At 39.3% G+C, this 21254-nt stretch overlaps 1 protein-coding gene across 3 annotated transcripts in view; it reads left to right on the top strand.

Annotated features, from left to right (window-relative positions):
- The window catches only part of Cbl (Cbl proto-oncogene), an 81676-nt gene that overhangs the window by 37624 nt on the left and 22798 nt on the right, over positions 1 to 21254 (top strand). For all 3 annotated transcript variants that reach the window (XM_048417210.3, XM_048417213.3, XM_048417212.3), the window contains one exon: positions 18677 to 18823. In XM_048417210.3, the coding sequence (XP_048273167.3) occupies positions 18677 to 18823 (147 nt within the window). The remainder of the gene's footprint in view (positions 1 to 18676; positions 18824 to 21254) is intronic.

The following is a 21254-nucleotide window of genomic DNA, read 5'->3' as shown; positions in this document are numbered from 1 at the left end:
AGCTAAGAGTTGCTCCAAAACCATAATGCCTGTGAGATCTACAACCACACTTAAATGAGAGAATCTTAAAGAACCAGCTCAGAAACTGACCACAGAATGCCATCTAGGAGGTATACAAAGCTAGTGAGTCTGCCAGGGGTGCCTGATAATTGTGGAGAAGTTAGCAATATTGCCTCTTCTTTTTCACTTCTGTGTGCTGTATGCCGAATTTGAAATTTCTTCAGAAAGTTGAAGTCCAATGTATTTAATTGTTAAAGAAATTAAGCAAGAGTCAGGTGACCTTTCAACCCAGCACTCTGAGGCAGAGGTGGGCAGGTCTCTGTGAGTTCAAGGCCAGCCTGATCTACAAAAGCTAGAATAAAAAGACAAGATCTGAATAAATTGGGAGCATGGGAACCTTGGGGGAGGACTGAAGGGGAGGGGAGCAGAGAAAAATGTAGAGCTCAATGAGAGAGAGAGAGAGACAGAGAGAGAGAGAGAGAGACAGAGAGAGAGCGCGCGCACACGCTAGTTCTAGGACAGGCTCCAATGCTACAGAGTAACCCTGTCTTGAAAAACAAAACAAAGAAAGAAAAAGAAAGAAAAAGAAAAAAAGCTTTATTGGTGTTTTTATTCCTCTTTCTGTAAACTTTACCCCATTCCTTTTACATCATTCAGATACATCCTGACAAAATGTATCTGGGTGGTTGAAATTTAAGTATTTAGATTTTATGTTCCTTAACTTGTATCATTGTTATTTTTAATGATATTTTTCTCTATTAGTTGGACAAATAATAATGATGTCATTCTTCTACTCGTAACTTCAGTGAGTGTGAGTGAACAGCCCCTTAGCAAAGACAGCTTTCATTGTGGTTTCTGTTAACAAGGCCTTAGTTTTCTTGTCATTAACCTTTGGCCTAGATAAGGCCGAGTAATAACTTTTTAATTTTTAGTCACTTCATCAAGAGTTTGTAGATTTAGCTTCTTGGCAGGCCCTGTTTTATACACAGTTTCAGTACTTTTTCTCAGTGACACAAGTGACATGTTAGAAATAGGTGAAGGCAGTGTAAAATAAGATCAGGGAAGCTAGATGATGGTGGGCTATACCAGGCTAATAATGGACTGAGATGAAGACATGGCTGGCACCAAAAGATGATTATAGTTTTCCTGCTGAAGTCTGTTATTACAGCTACAGTGTCCAGCAGGGCTGGGTTATAACTTAGTGATGTTATATGTTATGTATGCTTGTGTAGCATACATAAAGTCCTAGGTTTGATTTGTTGGTTGAAAACAAAAACAAACAAGTATGGAAAGGTCATTCTTGGCTATGGAGGGAGTTCCAGGCCATTTTGATCTAGAGATAAATGAAAAACAAACAAATAAGCGAAGCAGTGGTGGCACATCCCGGAGGCAGAAGCAAATAGATTTCTGTGAGTTCAAGGCCAGCCTGGTCTACAGGGCTAGTTCCTGGACAGGCTCCAAAGCTACACAGAGAAACCCTGTCTCGAAAAACCAAACCAAACAACAAACAAACAAACAAAAATATTCTTGCATAAACCCTAGTTTATATATTTAATGTCGATGTGTGTGTATGTGTGATACACATGCGTGCATGCATACATACTAGAGGGATAGTCAGTAGAGTGTTTGCTATATAAGCAGTGAGGATCCGAGTTTGATTTAGCGCCCACATAAAAAGCCAGGTGTGGTGGAAATGTTTATATTACAGTACTGAGGATACCAGCCTAGCCAAAATTGACAAGCATAAGGTCAGTTAAAGACCCTGTCTCAAACACAAGGTGAAGAGCTCCTGAGGAACAACACCTGTGGTTGACCTCTGGCCTCCTCCATACAAGCACAGTCACACATAAATATTTTACTACCTAACTAGGCCACCACTGCCCAGCAAAGATTTGCTAGGGTTTTAGGCAGTGCTAGGAATCTAAGCCAAGGCTTCATCCATGATAGACAACTGCTCTACTTCCAAGCCACCTCCACAGTGCCTATAATTATTTAGAAACTTTTAAAAGCTGTATTTAGATGAAAATAACATTTTAAAAATGTATTTTATTACCTTTCAAAGAATTGGTTTTCCTTAAGCCATTTAAATATTTTTATGTATATGAGTGTCTTTTCTGCATGTATATAAGTGCAACATGTGCATACAGTCTCTTCAGAGGCCAGACAAGGGATTTGGATCTCCTGGAACTGGAATTACAGACAGTTATGAACCACCACGTATATACTGGGAATTGAACCCAGGTCCCCTGCAAGAGTAGCTAGTGCTATTAAAGGCCCCTGAAAATGATGTTTTTATTTCATGTACTTTGTCTGATTATTCAAGTAATGAAATGAATTATTTTTTTATTGGTGAATAAACTATACAAGATAAAAATAAGCTTGTGGGGACTGGAGAGATGGCTCAACAATTAAGAACGTTCACTGCTCTTCCAGTGGACCTGGTTTTGAATGCCTTTAAACCCAACACTTGAGAAGCAGAGGAGAATCTCTGAGTTTGAGGCCAACCTGGTCTACAGAGTTCCAAGATAGCTGGAACTATACAGAGAAACCCTGTCTCAAAACAAACAAAACCAGAAACAAAACAAACAAAATGTCACTAGTGATGTTTGTGTTTACACACACCATGTGTGTGTATAGCTGTGTATGAAGGATGTAAGTGGGTTTTTGTAACTTTATTTAGTGATCATTGACTTATTCAGGGTCTTAGAGGCTTTTTACAAGGATGCTAGGATCCTAAACTCAAGTCTTCATGCTTGCATATTAAGCACTTTATCAAGTGAGCCATCATCCCCAACCCCATACTGTCCTTTTCAATATTTCTTATCCCAATCCCACCTACTCTGGCATTCCCTCGAGAGGGAGAAACCCCCATTTCAGTTTGCCTTGTGCAAGAGAATTAACAGATGGGCTGACCAGACTATTCCTAGCAGTACCAACAATCTTGTACATATCCACAGATTGGTTCTTTCCCTGGCGCCTGATTCCAAGTTTGCATGTGAATTATGGCATGTTAACATCTTTGAGATCTTTCACAGTCAGCACCTTTGGATACTGAGTTGCCTCTGTTTGCATACTAATTCCTATAGGCCTACCATTCCTTCCTTAATTGTATTAGTGTAATGTGATGGTAATGATCATAAGCTATTGAAATTGACTCTTGCCTCAAACTTCTTTTTGCCTTTTTTAACAAAATCTATGATATGACAATAAAAGTCCAATAAAATTTTCTGGTAACTAATAAGCCCTTAAAACATATTAGGTTTTAATGCTTCCAGCCCTTCCAGAGGACCTGAGTTCTGTCCCCAGCTCCCTTGTCTGGCTGTTCACAACTACTTTTAACTCCATCTCCAAGGGAGATCCTATTCTGGTCTCTGTGGGTACCTGAACACAATATGCCCTATACTCTCTCACACACACACACTTAAATTAAAAATGAATCTTAGAAAAATGAACTTTTGTCTGGGGAGGTAGTTTAGTGGTAGAGTACTTATCTAGCATGCCAAGAGGCTGTGTCTGTGCGCCCTGACGGAAACATGGAGTAGTTCTAATTGTTGTTAGGAGTGCCCTCTTTTCAGTTGCACACATGCTCAATTTTAGCTCATATCTTGATTTCTGCAGTGTCTTATTTTATAGCTCCTGTTTCTTTTATGATTCAGGATGCCATACCTTTCTTTGTCAGTACTCTTCCAACTCATCTCTCTGCTTTTGTGATCTCTTTATCTTGCATATGGCTGTCATTTACAGCCTTGAAGCATTACTTCCCAGTTCCAAACTGATAATGATGCCCTACTGCATTTGTAAAATCCCTTACTCTTTCAGTTTTATTATACTGCCATGATGATGCTACGCAGCTCTCTCTGGACTTCTGAAATGTAACATTTGCTTCATTTGGACTCCTTTCCCATATTGTCTGTAAAAATGCCATCCATTCTTTGAAGTCTAGAAAATTTCCTAAGTTACGCTAAATTTTAAAGTATATGTATGGTCCATTACTCTAAATTGATGAGGTGGCTTTGATGATGAAAATTCTCTGGCTTTGATTCATTCTACCATATTTAGACTGATCTAAAAAAAAATTTTTAGATTGTTTCCCAGTCTTTGAGGACAGCAAAACTTAGTAACTGTAGTTATTATGTGTTGGTTCAGAGAAGTCCATGTGTTTAAATAGAAATTGATGTTTAATGTGTACTCTAGAGTTAAATAATTAATCATAACTGAATAGACTTTACATATTTGATTAGATTCTATTAGAACTGTCTCCTGTTCAGTGTAATTTGTTTTGTTTGTATATTTTTCATTTTATTTTTAAGTGCTTGCCATTAGTTAGTCTTAAAGGATCTTGCTTGAACAAGGTTATGGAGATTGCTTAACTGTGTTGCTGCTAGTTTATAGAACTAGTCTTTGGAAGCTGGTACAGAAAAGTAGTAACCGATATTGTGGGCTAGGCTCTCAGCTCCAGACAAGTTCTGGACTCTAAGACAATCACAGTACATGGGCTAATGCCAATTAGTGGCTCGTTCATCATGATTTTTGAGCTATTTTGTGTTTTCTAACTATACAAAAAACCACCAAAGTTACTAACCTCCAAAACGATCTTGATTTTCAAGATAGGATCTTGCTATAGAGCCCAGGCTACTGGCCTTGAATTCGTGATCATCTCAGCTTCCTGAATATTGGGATTGCATGTATATACTACCTCATCTGACCTATGCTTTAATTCAAATGTGTCAAACTGTTTTAAAGTTTAAGTGCATTTGTCTGGTGCAAAGGAGTTGGGAAAAAATACCCATGAAAAGCAACTTTTTTTCTGGTAATAACATTATAGTGAAGAAGCATGGTGGTGATTACTATAAGTGATCAAAGTGATGTCAGTGAGATATTGTGACATGTGATAAAGGGCACCTTTTACTGCTTTTTTCACGAGTTCATGATTTCAGTGAAAATATAAATATGTAATTCAGATATGCTGAAAACATTGTAGAACAAACAAACAAACCAATATTTTGGAAAACAGTCATCATGAAAAACAATTAAAGATCAAAAAAGCTACCATAGCAGGTAAAAAGAACAAGTAGATTATAGTATCCAGGGTTGGGTGTGGGAAAGTAGGACCTGGAAAAAAAATCTAGGGCTTCATTTAGAATATTGTTCTGGGCAATGGTGGCACGCACTTTTAATCCTAGCACTCAGGAGGTAGATCTCTGTGAGTTCAAAGCCAGCCTAGTCTATAGAGCAAGTTCCAGGACATCTAGGCTTACACAGAGAAACTCTGATTGCTGTTTTCATGCTGATTTCTTGAGTTGATTGATTTTTTTCGTTTGTTTGTTTTGTTTTTTGGACACTTGTGGGGATAGAACCAGGTCCTTTCCCCTAAGCAGTGCTGGCTGTTCTGTTTAGTGTCATCTAGCCTAATTTAAGATGGTAGAATGCTAGAGGAAACAGAAAGTGGGTGAGAGGTAGGTCTATGGAAACAGCTATCTTTATAACTTCTCAGAAAAATTGCTTCAAAATTAACAGATCACTTATAAATGAGTAAGACCTAACTACAGTAGATAAAGAATTTGACACTCTTTCTGCTCTGCCCCTAAGGAATTGTCATGCAGATGATGGAAGGAAGATAGTAACTGCTAAACAGGGCATAACAGATGTCATAGTTTGTTCAGAAGCCTAGAACAGACATTAAATGTAGGTGCATGGCTTTTCTCTTCCCCTACCCAAAGAGGTAGGATTTGAGAATGTTGAAGAATGGATAAGATTTCCATAACTATAGTCATTGGAAGGGAAAATAGGTGTCATGTAGAGATCCCCAGATCTTGAATCACACAGATTAGCTCTGACACTAACAAGCTCACAACATTAACGCTGAGAACTGAGGTGTGGCTCAGTGGTAGAGTATTTACATGCACAAGGTGGTAGGTTAGATCTCTAGCAATAAAAAGAAAGAAGTTGATCATGAAGATATGCACATACTGTTCATAATCTACCACTATAAAAAGCATGGGGGCCTGAAAAGTACAGAATATTTTGGGAGGACATTGAGCATTGTTTAGATAGATGAATTGGAATAGGAACATGAGTACTTTCTGATGGCTCTTGGCCAGAGCTGCGTGTGGAAGGAATAAAGAGTTTGAATTAAGATTCATTTTAGAGTTGAAGAGATGGCTGAGTGGTTAAGAACACTTGCTGCTCTTGGAAGGACCTAAATTCAGTGGCTGACAACTATCTGTAACTCCAGTTCCAAGGGATCCTGCTCCTCCTCTTGGCTTACTCAGGCACTGCATGAGAATACTGCACATACATACAGGCAAAACATTCATATACATAAAATAAAAATAAATAATTCTGCTGAGAGGTTAGCTCAGTTTTAAAGGACTTGCCTAGCATACACACACACATGACTAATTCATAAGTTCATAAAGTATAAATTATGGAGGGTTTGTTGAAGACTTATGGGCTTCTGCCTTCTTTCTTTGGTGAATTAGTGTTTCCTTTAACTACTTACTAACTGTTACCAAGTAGTGTGGGTGGGAATGTGTCATAAATTGGATGGACCATGAGTATGGTATTACATATAAATATATATTTTCTTTGTTTTTTATTTTTTATTTTTCCTTTTGATTTTTCAAGACAGAGTTTCTCTATGTAGCCCTGCTTGTCCTGGAACTCAGAATATAGATCAGGATGACCTCAAACTCAGAGATCATCTGCCTCTGTTTCCAAGTGCTGGGATTAAAGACATGTGCCACCATGCCTGGCTGTTATTATATATACTTAATGAGGGGGGGGGAACCTTGATATTTTTAGATATATTGATTGAGAATTCCTTTTGTAGTTTATAGTCATGTGTTTCTCTGTATGTGTGTGGGATATGGTTTTGCTATATAACTCATGCTGGTCTTACTGCTTTTGAAGTAGAGATCCCCCTGTCTTAGCAAGTGCTGGGGGATAACAAATGTGTGCTATGCCGGGCTCTCTTTTTAAAAGAACACTTTAGTAGATAAGAGTTAAGCAGTACTTCTTTGACTTCCTGTTGAAAGAAGTTCAGTGATGTCTATTTTTAAAGTTGGTTACTGTGTGCTGAGTAGAGGATGCTGCTATTGAGTTATGACTGTCTTCTCAGCATGTTTCCAACTGAGCGTTCTTAGATAATACTGGTGTCGGATAGCAAGGTTTTGGAATTTGACTAGTGAAGAGCTATAGTTATCACTTGAAGTAGTACTAGTATATAATGTACTCACAGGCATTGGTCACTTCACGTTTAAATACATCTACCTGTGTGGGTCCCCAGCCCATATTGTTAAGGTAGCTTTTTATCTTAATTTATGTTTAAAATATTTCAAGTTTCCCATAATATTTTGTTAATGAAACCTTCTAATTATAAGGCTTTTAAAAATTTACATTTATTTATTTATTTTGTGTTAGGGGACATATGCCTATCACAACCTGCCATATGGAGTTCAAGGACAATTTTTGAAAGTCAGGTTTCTCCTCTGTGTGACCCAGGGCATTATGTTTGGCAACAAGTACCTTTATCTGCTGAGCCATCTTTCTGGTCCCAATAACACAGATTTTTTTTTGGCATTTATTTATTTATTTATTTATTTATTATGTATGCAATGTTCTGTCTGCATGTATGCCGGAAGGCCAGAAGAGGGCACCAGACCTCATAGATGGTTGTGAGCCACCATGTGGTTGCTGGGAATTGAACTCAGGACCTTTGGAAGAGCAGGCAATGAATGCTCTTAACTGCTGAGACATCTCTCTAGCCCTTTGGTTTTTATTAGAGGACACATTTCTTCTATCTTTTAAGAAAAGATTTATTTTTATTTTATGCTTATGAATATTTTATAAGCATTATGTAAGTGTACCACATGTATCTGGTCCCCATGGAAACCAGAAGAGGTTGTTGCATCTCCTGGAGATGGGGTTATAGATGATTGATAGCTACCATATGGGTGCTGTGAGCTGCAAGAGCAGCAAGTACTCTTAACTACTGAGCCCTCTCTTCAACCCCTTGGGTTTTTGTTTCTTTTTGAGGGTCTTGCTGTGTAACCCCTCCTAACCTCGGTTATGGATTAAAGCCACCACACCTGCTACTTATATACATTTTGAAAGAGTTTTACAGCTACTATACAATAAGCTACAATTAACTAAATTGCTGTATTTATTTGTTTCATTTTATTTATTTATTTACTTACTTACTTATAAGTAGTCTCACTGTGTAGCACTGGCTAACCTGAAACTCAATATTGTGGACCAGGCTGTCTTTGAACTCACAGAGGACTATCTGCCATTTAAAAGCATGCTCTACCACATCTGGCTAAATTACTGCTTTTTAAATTTAATTTTTTAAAACTACATTTTACGTGATATGTGTCTGTATGTGGTTGCTAGTGCCATGATGTTGAGTGTAGGTCAGGAGACAATGTTCTGGAGTTGATTCTCTCCCTTTGCTATGTGGGACCCAGGGATGGAACTGAGGTTATCAGTCTTGGAGGGAAGTAAATTCCTTTACCTGCTGAGCTAACTTATCAAGCAAACAACTGCTTTTAAAAATAAAATACTTTCTTTTCTTTAAAAATATTAGACCTCACCGGATGGTGGTGGTGCATGTCTTTAATCCAGCACTCAGGAGGCAGAGGCAGGTGGATCTCTGTGAGTTTGAGGCCAGCCTGCTGTATAAGAGCTAGTTCCCAGGGCTGTTACACAGAGAAACCTTGTCTCGAAAAACAAAAAACAAAGAAAACAAAACAAAACAAACAAAATTAAACCTCTTTGGGATTAGTTTTGTTTGAAACGACTAAGGTGATTTTTTTTTTATTTAATGTGTCTGTTATTTCTTTAGAAAGTGTAAAATTCTTTAGGCATACTACTTTCCTAGGTTCTTGGATTTAGCAAGTCCCTAGTACAGATAACAGTACTTTAACAAGTTAGATTTCATTTTCCATCTTGTGTAGGAGCACTGACATTACAAATAAGTATGACATTTCTCAGCTTTTTGTGGGTTCTGGGGTTTTAACCTCAGGTCCTTACTCTTAAACAGAAAATGTTTTATTTACTGTTTGTCTGAACCCCATGGCATAATTTCTTGATGAGGCTTCTAGTCCTCAGACTTAGGAGGATAAGCACTGGTAATCTTTTGTGTTTCCTCTCCAGTCTTAGGGATCTAAATTAAATGGTCAAGTTCAGATTTCTTTCCCACTTTGAATATAAATGGAATGGCATAAATCCATAGCTTCTTATTGACGGGGCTATTTGTGCTTCCTCTGAACACATCTGATATTGTAGAGGCCCACAGGAGTTAAAAAACTGTCCAAGACCACTACGTTAACAGGACAGGAAATACACTTCAATCCTGGTCTTGACTGTTCTTGACTGTTACTATAAATGAGATCTTGTCAGTTGGAAATTTATCAGTACCAAAGGAGTTTCACAGAACTGTAACCTTGACTTTATGTGACTGTCCTGCTTTCACTGCCTAGACATCATCACATTGCTTCCTGTGGAGAATCTCCATCTTTAATGCTTACCTCTCAGCTACCTTTTACTTTTTGAACATCATAGCATTTCAGGGGCATGAGGCATTCTCACTAACACGAGAGTTACTACTCTTTTTGGGGGGAAGGGGTGTCACCCTGGCAGATCTTAAACTCACAGATCTACCTGCTTCTGCTCATTCACTATTTATGTATTTGTTTGCTTATTTGTTTATTTATTTTCTTATTTTTACTTTTTTGGTTTTTCAGGACAGAGTTTCTTTGTAGCCTTAGCTGTCCTGAAACTCTCTGAAGACCTAGCTGTCCTCAAACTCAGGGATCCACCTGCCTCTATCTCCTGACTGCTGGGATCAAAGGTGTGTGCCACTATTGCAGCCCCACACACTCTCAGAGGAGTGTTGGAGTGCCAACTCTTAGCACTCTCCACCCTGTTCCCTTGAGACATTTCTCACTGAGCATGGAGTGAGACTGGTGACCAGCAAACTTCCGGTCTCTGCTCTTCTCACAGTGCTAGTGTTAGAGCTATGTACTATCATGTCCAATTTCAAATGGGATCTGAGGATTTGCGTTCAGGTCCTCAAGCTTACAAGGCAAGTGCTCTTAACCTGCTGAACAGTCTCTCCAGCCCTGTTTTTTCACTTTTAAAGATAAAACAGGAGCTATAATTACCTATCTAATCTTTTAATGTACTTTTATATTATTAGCAATGTACAAATCTTAGTTCATTATTAGATGAAATTATATACAGTACAGTTATTACTTCATACCTAAAGTAGGCTGAATAGAAATAATCAAATAATCATGGCATTTTTTCGTTGTTGTTATTCATTTGTTTGTTTTTAATTTTGTTTTGTTTTGAGATAGGGTGTTAGTGTATAGCCTTGGCTGGCCTGGAACTCAGAGATCTGTGAGATACAGAACCTGTCTCTGCCTCCCTAGTGCTGAGACAGATTAATCTTGACTTTTTAAAGAAGACTGAAACTGGCATTATAGGTCTGTAATCACAGCATTTAGGAGGCTGAGGCATGAGGGCTGCTGTGCATTTAAGACCTGCCTGAGTGGTGGTGCCTGTTACCTTTAATCAGAGGCAGGTGGATCTCTAGATCAAGGACAACCTGGTGTGCATAGTGAGTTCCAGGATAGCCAGGGCTATGTAGAGAGACCCTGTCTCAAAACACAAAACAAACAAACAAAAGGACCAGCTTGTATCACATAGTGAATACATAACTAGCTAGGCAAGACCTTGTCTCACAACCAGCACCCTCCCCTGTAAAAAAGTATTGATGCTGGATTGGCCATGTAGCTCAGCAGCAGACTGCTCCCCCTTGAGAAACAAGGCCATGGGGTTTGATCCCTAGCACTGAAAAAACAAAACTGATTTTGCACATAGAATCAGCAGATAATCATGGGGAAATTGTGAGAAGGGAAGGGGAAGTTGAAGGCCATAAAGTCAGTTTGCAGTTCCTTAGATGTGGGTGGTTAGAGCTAAAAGAAGTTCAGAATGACCTTTCTCTGCTGTTACAGAAAGACCTGTGCTTCTTGCAGCTATTGGGACTTTGTAACAAAAAATTCCATCTTCAGCATATTGCAAAAGATGCAGTGGTTGTGTTATCCATTGGTCTTTGGAGAATGATAGAGTGTGGGAACTGATAACTGCTGACAGGACTTTAACAAGTCCTGCCTATCTAGCCGTACACCCAAATAAGTGTCCGTTAATTCCAGCACTCAGGAGGCAGAGGCAGGCAGATCTCTGTGAGTTCGAGGCCAGCTTGGTCTACAAGAGCTAGTTCCAGGACAGCTAGGACTGTTACCAAAAAAAGATAGATTCTGATAATAACACTGCAGACACTGAACCCTAAGCCCAATGCCTTGAAGTGTTACTGGGCAAAATTCCAACTCAGATCTCTTAGAAGACTCCAATCCATGAGTTTTTAGAGACTTGCTGTTTGCTCTTGAGAGGTATGATTATGGTGCACATCTGGTGGTTTTAACAAATATCTGCTGACTTGGGGAAGAAGAACTCTTTCTTTGAGTAGGAAAATGTCTTAAATTGATTTTCAGTAACTATTTCAGTCAGCACTTTCAACTCATCTTAGGTAGCTGGTGCCATTACATCCTTACCATCAATAGCTTTCCTTTTTTTGTGGCTTACTTCATAGATTTATAAAAACTTTCTGTCCATTATTATTTTGGCATGCATTTTTGTTTCTTATTTCACACAACACTATATCTAGTAGATTTTTAGTGGAAAAATATTTGGAGAGCTGAAGATACCAACATGATAAGAGTTTTTATCTTCTCTCAGATTCAACTTAAAGATCACCATTTAGAGAAGCCTTTGAGAATACCTTTGTTGAAGAGCCCACTAGACATAATTTTCAAAAAAAAAAAATAAAAAGGAAGCTTGGCATTGTAGCACATGCCTTTGATCCTAGCACTCTGAACTCAGAGGCAGGTGGATCTCTGAGGCGAACATGATCTACAGAGCAAGTTCCAGGATAGTCAGGGCTATACAGAGAAACCCTGTCTTGAAAACCACACACACACACACACAATTTGTTTACATTAAATAAAAATGAAATTTTTTAGAAAGATAAGATTGACCCTGCATAGAACTAAAGTAGTAAGGAATTTGTATTAAAGTAATAATACAATTCAAAGGAGAATTGATAACACACTATCTTCAAACTTGACAAATCAAATATGAGAATAAGGGAAATGGAAGAAGCCAAAAATTTTGAGTTTATGGGAAATAAGAGGCACCATCATTAAATACAGAATAGGGTTATGAAGAAAGAGCAGATTTTAGAACGAATGTTAATTCTGATGGTGTCATTTTCAAGTGCTCCTGTTGATGGATAAATAAGGTGAGCAGTTAGAAAGCTATGGAAATCGAAGATAGGGAATTTCTATGGGTGTGTGTGTGTGTACACGACTAAGTACCTGTGTAGGCTAGAGGCATTGGATTTGTTAGAGGATTTCCTTCAAGGAGAATTACAGGTAATTACAGGTAAGCTGCCTGATGTGGGTGTTGGTATTGAAGCTCTTAACTGCTTAGCCTTCTCCCTAGCTCTGCTCAGAGTGGTTTTTGAAAGTTTTGGTATTACAAAGGAAGAGAAAAGAAACTATAGAGAATGGAAAACAGCAAAGAGCGAATATTTGGGAAATATCTCCAAGGGTTTGGAACAAAAGCTAAAGAACGGAAACAAGTAGACCCAAGAGAGGACAACATGGGAATCAAACTTTGTTTTTAGAAAAAAGTGAGATGCAAACCTTTTTTTTTTTTTAAAGGAAAAAAAGATACTCTGTTGTAACCTCAAAGTATGATAAGCAGTTACCCACCAATATGGTTGAGGATTGGTTCCAGGACTCCATTTGATACACACATCTGCGGATGTATAAGATGGCCAAAGTTTTGTAAACAACCTACTTGTGTACTCCTATATACTTCTTAAAATTTTTCTCATTTTATTTGTTTGGATAGGAATGTGCTACATGTTTCTCTCCACTTCCCTTCCCTCCTCCTCTTTTCCTTTCCACCCCCCCCCCATGCTCCCAAGTTTCTCAGGAGATCTTGTCTTTTTTTATTTCACCCTTTTATCTATGTCTTCTTTGTTACCTAGGTTCTCTGGGGTTGTGGCCTGTAGGCTGGTTATCCTTTGCTTTATGTCTAATATCTACGTATAAGTGAGTACATATTATATTTATCTTTCTGAGTCTGAGGCCATCTCAGGATGGCCTTTTCTAGTTCTGTCCATTTGTCTGCAGATTTCAAATGTCATTGTGGTTTTTTGTTTGTTTGTTTGTTTTTTGTTTTTCGAGACAGGGTTTCTCTGTGGCTTTTGGAGCCTATTCTGGAACTAGCTCTTGTAGACCAAGTTGACCTCGAACTCACAGAGATCCGCCTGCCTGTGCCTCCCAAGTGCACAGGATTAAAGGCATGTGCCACCACTGCCCGGCGATGTCATTGTTTTTTTAACCACTGAGTAATACTTTATTGTATAAATGTACCACATTTTCTTTATCCATTCTTCGCTCGAGGGGCATCTAGGTTGTTTCCAGATTCTGGCTATTATGAATAATGCTGCCATAAGCATAATTGTGCAAATGTCCTTGTGATGTGAGTGTGTATCCTTTGGGTATATGCCCAAAAGTGGTATTGCTAGATCTGAGGTAGATTGATTACCAATTTTCAGAGAAACCACCATATTGATTTCCAAAGCAACTAGCTGTACAAGTTTGCACTCCCACCAGCAATGGAGGAGTGTTCCCCTTACTCCACATCTTCTCCAGCATAAGCTGTCATCCTATATACTTTTTTAAAACATAATTTTAAAAATTTATCTCTCTTTTCTTAAATGTGTGTGTAAGTGTTTAGCCTGCATGTGTAAGTATATTCTATATGTGTGCCTGATACCCATGAAAGCCAGAAAAGGATATAGCATCCCCTGAAACTGGAGTTAGGCAGTTGTTAGTTGTCATGTTTGGGTACTGGGAACCGAACTTGAGTTTTCTTCTCTCTTACACTGTGTCTCAACCACAGTTTCCCTTCCCTCCACTCTTCCAAGTCCTCCCCGCCACTTCCCATCTCCCACAGATCAACTGCTCTCTGTTTCCCTTCAGAAACGAGCAGGCCTCCTAGGAATATCGGCTGAACACAGCATAACAAGATGCAATAAACCTTCATCAAGACTGGTTGAGACAACCCAGTAGGAGGAAAAGGAGTCCCACAAGAATTCCAAGCATAACATATCGGCAGAGGACCTAACGCAGACCCATGCAGGCTCTGTGATTGCTGCACCAATCTCTGTGAGCTCCTATGAGCTCTGCTTAGTTGGTTCTGTGGACTTTGTTCTCATGGTGTCCTCGACCCTACTGGCTCCCCTCTTCTGTGGATTCCCTGAGTTCTGCCTAATGTTTGGCTCTAGGTCTGTACATCTGTTCCCACTAGCTACCATAAGAAGCCTCTTCTCTTTCCTCTGGTGACTATTGGACTAGGTACCAATCTATGAATATAGTAGAATTTCATTGACTTTTTTTTTATGTTTTATTTTTTTGGCCAGTTGTGTTTGGTTCTACTCTAGGTCTCTGGGCTATCCAGGCAGTGTAGAACATAGGCTTTCTCTTGTGCTTTGGGCATCAATTAAATGAGTGGGCAGTGGTGGCACATGCCTTTAATTCCAGCTGTTGGGAGGCAAAGGCAAGTGAATCTCCAGATTTCCGTGAGTTCAAGGACAGCCTGGTCTACGAAGTGAATTCCAGTATAGTCATGACGGTTACACAGAGAAACCCTGTCTTGAGAAACTTTAAAAAAGAAAAGAAAGAAAGGGGCCTGGAGAGATGGCTCAGAGGTTAAGAGCATTGCCTGCTCTTCCAAAGGTCTTGAGTTCAATTCCCAGCAACCACATGGTGGCTCACAACCATCTGTAACGGGGTCTGGTGCCCTCTTCTCGCCTGCAGACATACACACAGACAGAATATTGTATACATAATAAATAAATAAATATTTTTAAAAAAATAAAAGAAAGAAAGAAAAAAGGTACAGATGAGTGGTAGGCCTGGGACACCAGCCCAGCCACAAAACCTTCGGCCTACAATCTGTCCTGTCTGCCAGATGTACTGGGGCAGGGCAATGGTGACTCAGAATTTGTAGGAGTGGCTGTAGACAGAGACTGTGCTTTTGTTTCCCTGGCCACCCAAACCCGAATAATCACACAGAAACTATATTAATTACAACACTGTTTGACCAATGTCTTAGGCACATTCCTAGCTAACTCTTACATCTTAAATTAACCCATTTCTATTAATGGTTAAGTAATGGCATCTTTTTCCTTTGGCAGCTATATGGTGTCTCTTTGACTTCACCTACTTTCTATATATAGATTTCCTGCCTGGCTTTATTCTGCTAAGCCATTCACTGAAACAGCTTTATTCATCAACCAGTGAAAGCAACACTTATACAGAAGGACATCCTACATCAAGTGTCCAACCAATGACTGCTCTATCTTGAAGCCAGTGCTTTTAATTGCTAAGTCATCTCTCTAGAATCTCCTGCCTCTGTTTTTGACCATTTTTTTGTTTAAATTTCTTTTATTATATTTATTGTCACTGCACAAATATGGAGGTCACAGGACAACTTTCAGGAATCATTCTGCCCTTCCCTCACATGAGATGTGACACTCAGGTTATCAGGCTTGACAGCAAGTGTCTTTACCCACTGAACCATCTTGTTGCTGGCCCTGTAGCAATGTCCTTTACACATCATACATTTCCAGTAGTTTGGGATATTTTGGTAATCATAGGCTCTCCCTGTCTTCACAAGCTAACATTTAGCTTAATGTTCTGTACTACTTGGTTCAGGTTCCCATTAGGCATTTTAGTGTTCTTGCTGAGTTCTGTTTCATATATTACTTAGGATATAATCTCCTTCCTAACCCTGAATTGAATCCAGGGCATCTATCTAGTTGAGGCAGTCCTGTATCAGCCCTATTTTAATGATGATGATGATAATTTTGCAAATTGACCATAGTTTCCTCTCCCTCCTCTCCTCCCACTCCTTCCCCGCAACCTCTCTTCTGCTCCCTTCCTACTCCTCCTCCATTTCTGTTTAGAAAAAGATGGCCTTCCATGAATATCAACCAAACATGGCTTATCAAGTTGCAGTAAGACTAAGCACCTCAAAAAAAGGTGTGTGTGTGGGGGGGGAGACTGCAGAGATGGCTCTGTGGTAAGCACTGACTGCTCTTCCAGAGATCCTGGGTTTAATTTCCAGCACCCACATGGCTGCTCACAGCTGTCTATAACTTCAGTTCAGGGAATCATACCAATGAACATAAAATAGTTTTTTTTTTTTTTTAAGAGCCAAAAAAAGGCATTAAAAAAAAAAAAGGACCCTCCCGACACACACATTAAGGTTGACAAGGCATCCCAGTATGAGGAATAGATTTCAAAAGCCAACCGGAGAGTCAGAGTCAGAGCCGGGCCTTGTGATGGTGCACATTTCTAATCCCAGCACTCAGAAGGCAGAGGCAAGCGAATCTCTTGTGAGTTCCACGACAGATAGGTTGGTTACACAGTGAAACCCTTCCTTGAAACCCCAAAAGAAAAAAGAAAAAAAAAAAAAGGTCAGAGACAGCCCCACCCCTGCTCCCACTGTTAGGTGTCCCACAAGTAGATCAAGCTGCATAACTGTAACATATGCAGAGTGTCTAGGTCAGTCCTATGCAGGCTCCCTGGTGGGTGGTTCAGTCTCTGTAAGCCTGCCCCTATGAGCCCAAGTTAGTTGATGCTGTAGGTTTTCTTGTGGTATCCTTGACTGCTCTGGCTCCTACAATTCTTACTCCCCCTCTTCCGCAGCTACACCTAATGTTTGGTTGTGGGTCTCTGCATCTGTTTCCTTCAGTTGCTGGATGAAGCCTCTATGATGACAACTGGACTAGGCACCAATCTATGAGTATAGCAGAATATCATTAGGCATCGTTACATTGGCCTGTTTTGTTTTGTTTTGTTTTTGCCAGTCGTCTTTGGTCTCTGGACTATTTGGTTCTATCCTAGGTCTCTGGGCTATCTAGCCTCTGGGTCCTGGTGTTTCAGGTAGTCAGGGATGGGCTCCCTCTTGTGGCATGGGATTCAGGCTGGGCCAGTCATTGGTTGGCCACTCTCACAATGTCTGCACAGCCTTTATTCCAGCACATCTTGTAGGCACGACAAATTGTAGATCAAAGGTTGTGTGGCTAAGTATGATGAGTGCGTAATCTTGGTTTAGATTCTACTTTGGTCAATAACAGAAGACCAGTGCAAAGAAGAATACATCAGGATAAACAGAAACTGGTATGTTGAAAAGCTGAATAGAAATGTCCCAGCAGCAGTTTGCAAAGTCTGAGTTGATTCATGCTGTATTTATTTTACCTTGAAAAGACAAAAAGCATCTGATGGTGACCCTGTAGTATAACAGATGAAAATGTCTTCTTTTTTTTATTGATTAATTTATTTATTTTTGGTTTTTCGAGACAAGGTTTCTCTGTAGCTTTGGAACCTGCCCTAGAACTAGCTCTTGTAGATCAGGCTGGCTTCAAACTCACAGAGTTCCACCTGCCTCTGCCTCCTGAGTGCTGGGATTAAAGGCGTGCGCCACCACTGCCCACCTGAAAATGTCTTTTAAAGATGCTTTTTGTAGAACATCAATAATTAATCATGGTTTGAGGTTTTGTCCAGTTATATAATAAGAATCTAGAGTTTTGAGCACATACATAGAAGATTATTAAGACAATGGAAATATGTCAAATTGTAAATTGGTTTGGTATTTAATAATATCTAAAAAATCTAGGTACTGTTCTGTGTAGTACTGACATTAGAGATAATGAGGACAATCTGATAAAATTAGAGGCATGTTAAGAACAGTGGTAGTATATGTACATATTTGCTTTGGATGTTAATGTTTCATTTTTTTGGTAAAAAGAAGTTTAGTAAAATTTAGAAATTTTAGTACAGTTTTCATCAAGTGTGATTTAGTGAAAATATTTGCTAGGTCTGGACGTTTAAATAGTTATTATTGACAATGCTTTCATCTTGGATATATTAACCAATGTTTGGACACTGCCTTTCTTTTGTGTGTGTGGTCAAGGATGTGCGAAATTGTTGCATTTGTTTGAAGCAATCTCTTATCTGTAACCCTAAAGCACATTTGTTCCTGTTAGCTTACACACAAATATTTGATTTCAGGAATTTTTTTTATTTACTGTATGACATTTATTTGAATGAGGAGAGAGATGAGATACATTAGATTACCATCTTTCATTTGTTGCTAGAGCAAAATAATTCCTGAAGCCCTACATAAAGAGTAGTAGCTCTTGTCAGTGACACACTTTTCCTCTCATAGTTTGACATTCTTTTTAGTATTATTGAAGAGAAATTATAAACTTATTTTCATGTTCATGTTAAGCTACTTTGTATGGTGAATTCAGTGCACTTAAAATATCAGTAATTTGCTGGTCGGTGGTGGCTCACACCTTTAATCCCAGCTCTCAGGAGATGGAGGCAGGAGGATCTCTGAGTTTGAGGCCAGCCAGGTCTACAGGGGGAGTTCCAGGACAGCCAGAGAGCTACTCAAAACAAAACAAAACAAAATTTAAAAAAAGGAATAATTTATGTTTTAATTATTGTACTTTGATCATTTGTAGGCGAAACCTAACCAAATTATCCCTGATCTTCAGCCACATGCTGGCAGAACTGAAAGGCATCTTTCCAAGTGGACTCTTCCAAGGAGACACTTTTCGGATTACTAAAGCAGATGCTGCAGAATTTTGGAGGAAAGCTTTTGGGGAAAAGTAAGTCTCTAGATGATAAACCTAACTATGAAAAACTAAAGTTTATGTTAAGAGATATTTGTTTAGAATTTGAAATTATAAAATATTTAAAACACAGTGGGTCAGCAAGATGACTCAGGGGGTAAAGTGCTTGCTATACAGACCTGACGATCTAGCATTTGCCCTCTGCACTCACAGAGAAACACACACTACCATCAACAATAACAATTTAAAAAGTTAAATTATTTTTTAAATTTTGTTCTGTTATTATTATTATTGATGTTGTTGTTGTTGTTATTGTTGTTGTTATTATTTTGGTTTTTCAAGACAGGGCTTCTCTATGTAACAGCCTTGGCTGTCCTGGAAGTCACAGAGATTTCCTTGCCTCTGCCTGCTAAATGCTGGGATTAAAGGCATGTACCACCACACCCAGCTTTTCTTTTTTTTCTTTTTAAACCAGGAATGGTGGTTCATGACTATAATCCCAGCACTAGGGAGATGAAAGCAGGAAGATAAGAACTAACTACCCTGGACAACATGAGACCCTCTCAAAAAACAAAATAAATAAAAATATTTAAAATATGAAAAAGCTGTCAGGAATAGTGTACACTTAGAATCCCAGCACTCTAGAGGCAGAAGCAGGTGGATTTCTTGAGTTTGAGGCCAGTATGGTCTACAGAGCAAGTTCCAGGACTGGCTGGCTACATAGCTACTGAGAAACCCTGTCTCGAGAAAACTTCAAACAAACAAACAAAAAACAAAAAAAACAAACAAACAAACAAAAAAAAAAACCATGGGCAAGCTTTGGGGGAAATGCATGTGCTTACTTCCAGCTTTTTGGAACATTTTTTTTTCCTCCCATCTTTTTGAGAGAGTTTCTCTTTGACTCTGGCTGTCCTGGAACTCACTCTATCTCCAAACTGTCCTCCAGCTCAGAGATCTGCCTGCCTCTGCCTCCCAAGGCATGTGTCACCACCGCTCGGCTTTCCAGCTTTTCCCAATCTTTAAAGAAATAAAACCGCAGTTTAGATGAAGTCTGTATTCTAACTGTGTATATGTATGTATTTATACACGTGAGTGCAGTACAGAGGCCAAAAGAAGGTGACGTATCTCCTGGAGCTGAAGTTACAGATTGTTGTGAGCTGTTGGATGTGGTGCTATAAACTGAACTTGGGTCTTGTGGAAGAGGTGATACCTGACATTAACACTGAGCCACTTCTTCAGCCCCACATTTCAAATTATTGCTGTTTCAAACTTAAATGAGTGGTGTCATAGTTGTTTTCATAGACTAGGAATTCTCCTTAATTACATAGCTAGGAATGTTATTGGTAAGTCATGGGGTTTCACTTTTTCCCCTTCTACTAAGTATTGCCTAATTGCTTTCAAAAATGGTTTATATGAGTTGCGCTCTCTCTCTCTCTCTCTCTCTCTCTCTCTCTCTCTCTCTCTCTCTCTCTCTCTCTCTGTATTTTGGGAGGCAGGATTTCTCTGAGTAACCCTGACTGTCCTGGGAATGCTCTTGTGTTAGACTAGACTGATCTTGTGAACTCAGAGATCTGCCTACTTCTGTCTCCTGAGTGTTGGTAAGAGTTATAGGATTTGAGTTATGGTGCAGTACAGCACAGCACTTGCCTAGAGTGGTTCAGGTCCTGTTTTCAAACCTTAGCAGTGAAAAAAGTACACTAATTTAAAAAAAATGCTAATGCATGGTAGTGCACACTATAATTCCAGCTCTTGGGAAGCAGAGGCAGGAATTTGAGGCCAGGCAGCAATGCAAAAGTTTCTGGGCCACTCCCCCCACGTTTTTTTCCTTTTTCTTTAAAAAATAGGCAAACAGCTGGTGGTACACACCTTTAATCCCAGCGCTCAGGAGTCAAAGGCAGGCACATCTTTGTGAGTTTGAAGCCAGTCTGGTCTACAGAGTGAGTTTCAGGTCAGGCTCTAAAGCTACAGAGAAACCCTGTCACAATCCCCCCAAAATAAATCTTTCACAGAAGTCATATTATATTTAAACTAAGAACAGAAAGAAGAAAATAAGGGATATGTTTGTTAACTTCCTAATGAGTAACAGATGATTTTCTACGATTCTCTGGCCAAAAATGTCACATATTAATCACCTTCTCATCCTTCTATAGGCAATTTGTTCTAACCTAGAAGCATAGAAGGAAGATGAGATTATGCATTTTTTAAAACAGGGTTTTACCATGCAGACTCTGGTTAGCCTTGAACTTTCCATCCCTTTCTTCAGCTTCACTATGCTGAGATGAGAGGTTCAGACCTCTACACCAAGTTTTTCTTTGGAAATGGCATCTCACTATGTAGGCGTAGCTGGCCTGGAACTCATAGAGATCCACTTGTCTCTGCTGGAACTAAAGGCTTAAACCATCACACCTGGTTCTGAACTAAACTGTGAAAATCACAATCAGGCAGGGTAGGGGTGCCACGTCTTTAA

Source organism: Myodes glareolus, chromosome 4 (assembly GCF_982192425.1).
Source record: "Myodes glareolus chromosome 4, mMyoGla1.1, whole genome shotgun sequence".
Classification (NCBI taxonomy): Eukaryota; Metazoa; Chordata; class Mammalia; order Rodentia; family Cricetidae; genus Myodes; species Myodes glareolus.
Note: the sequence above shows the minus strand (reverse complement) of the source record. Positions and strands in the feature narration are given on the sequence as shown.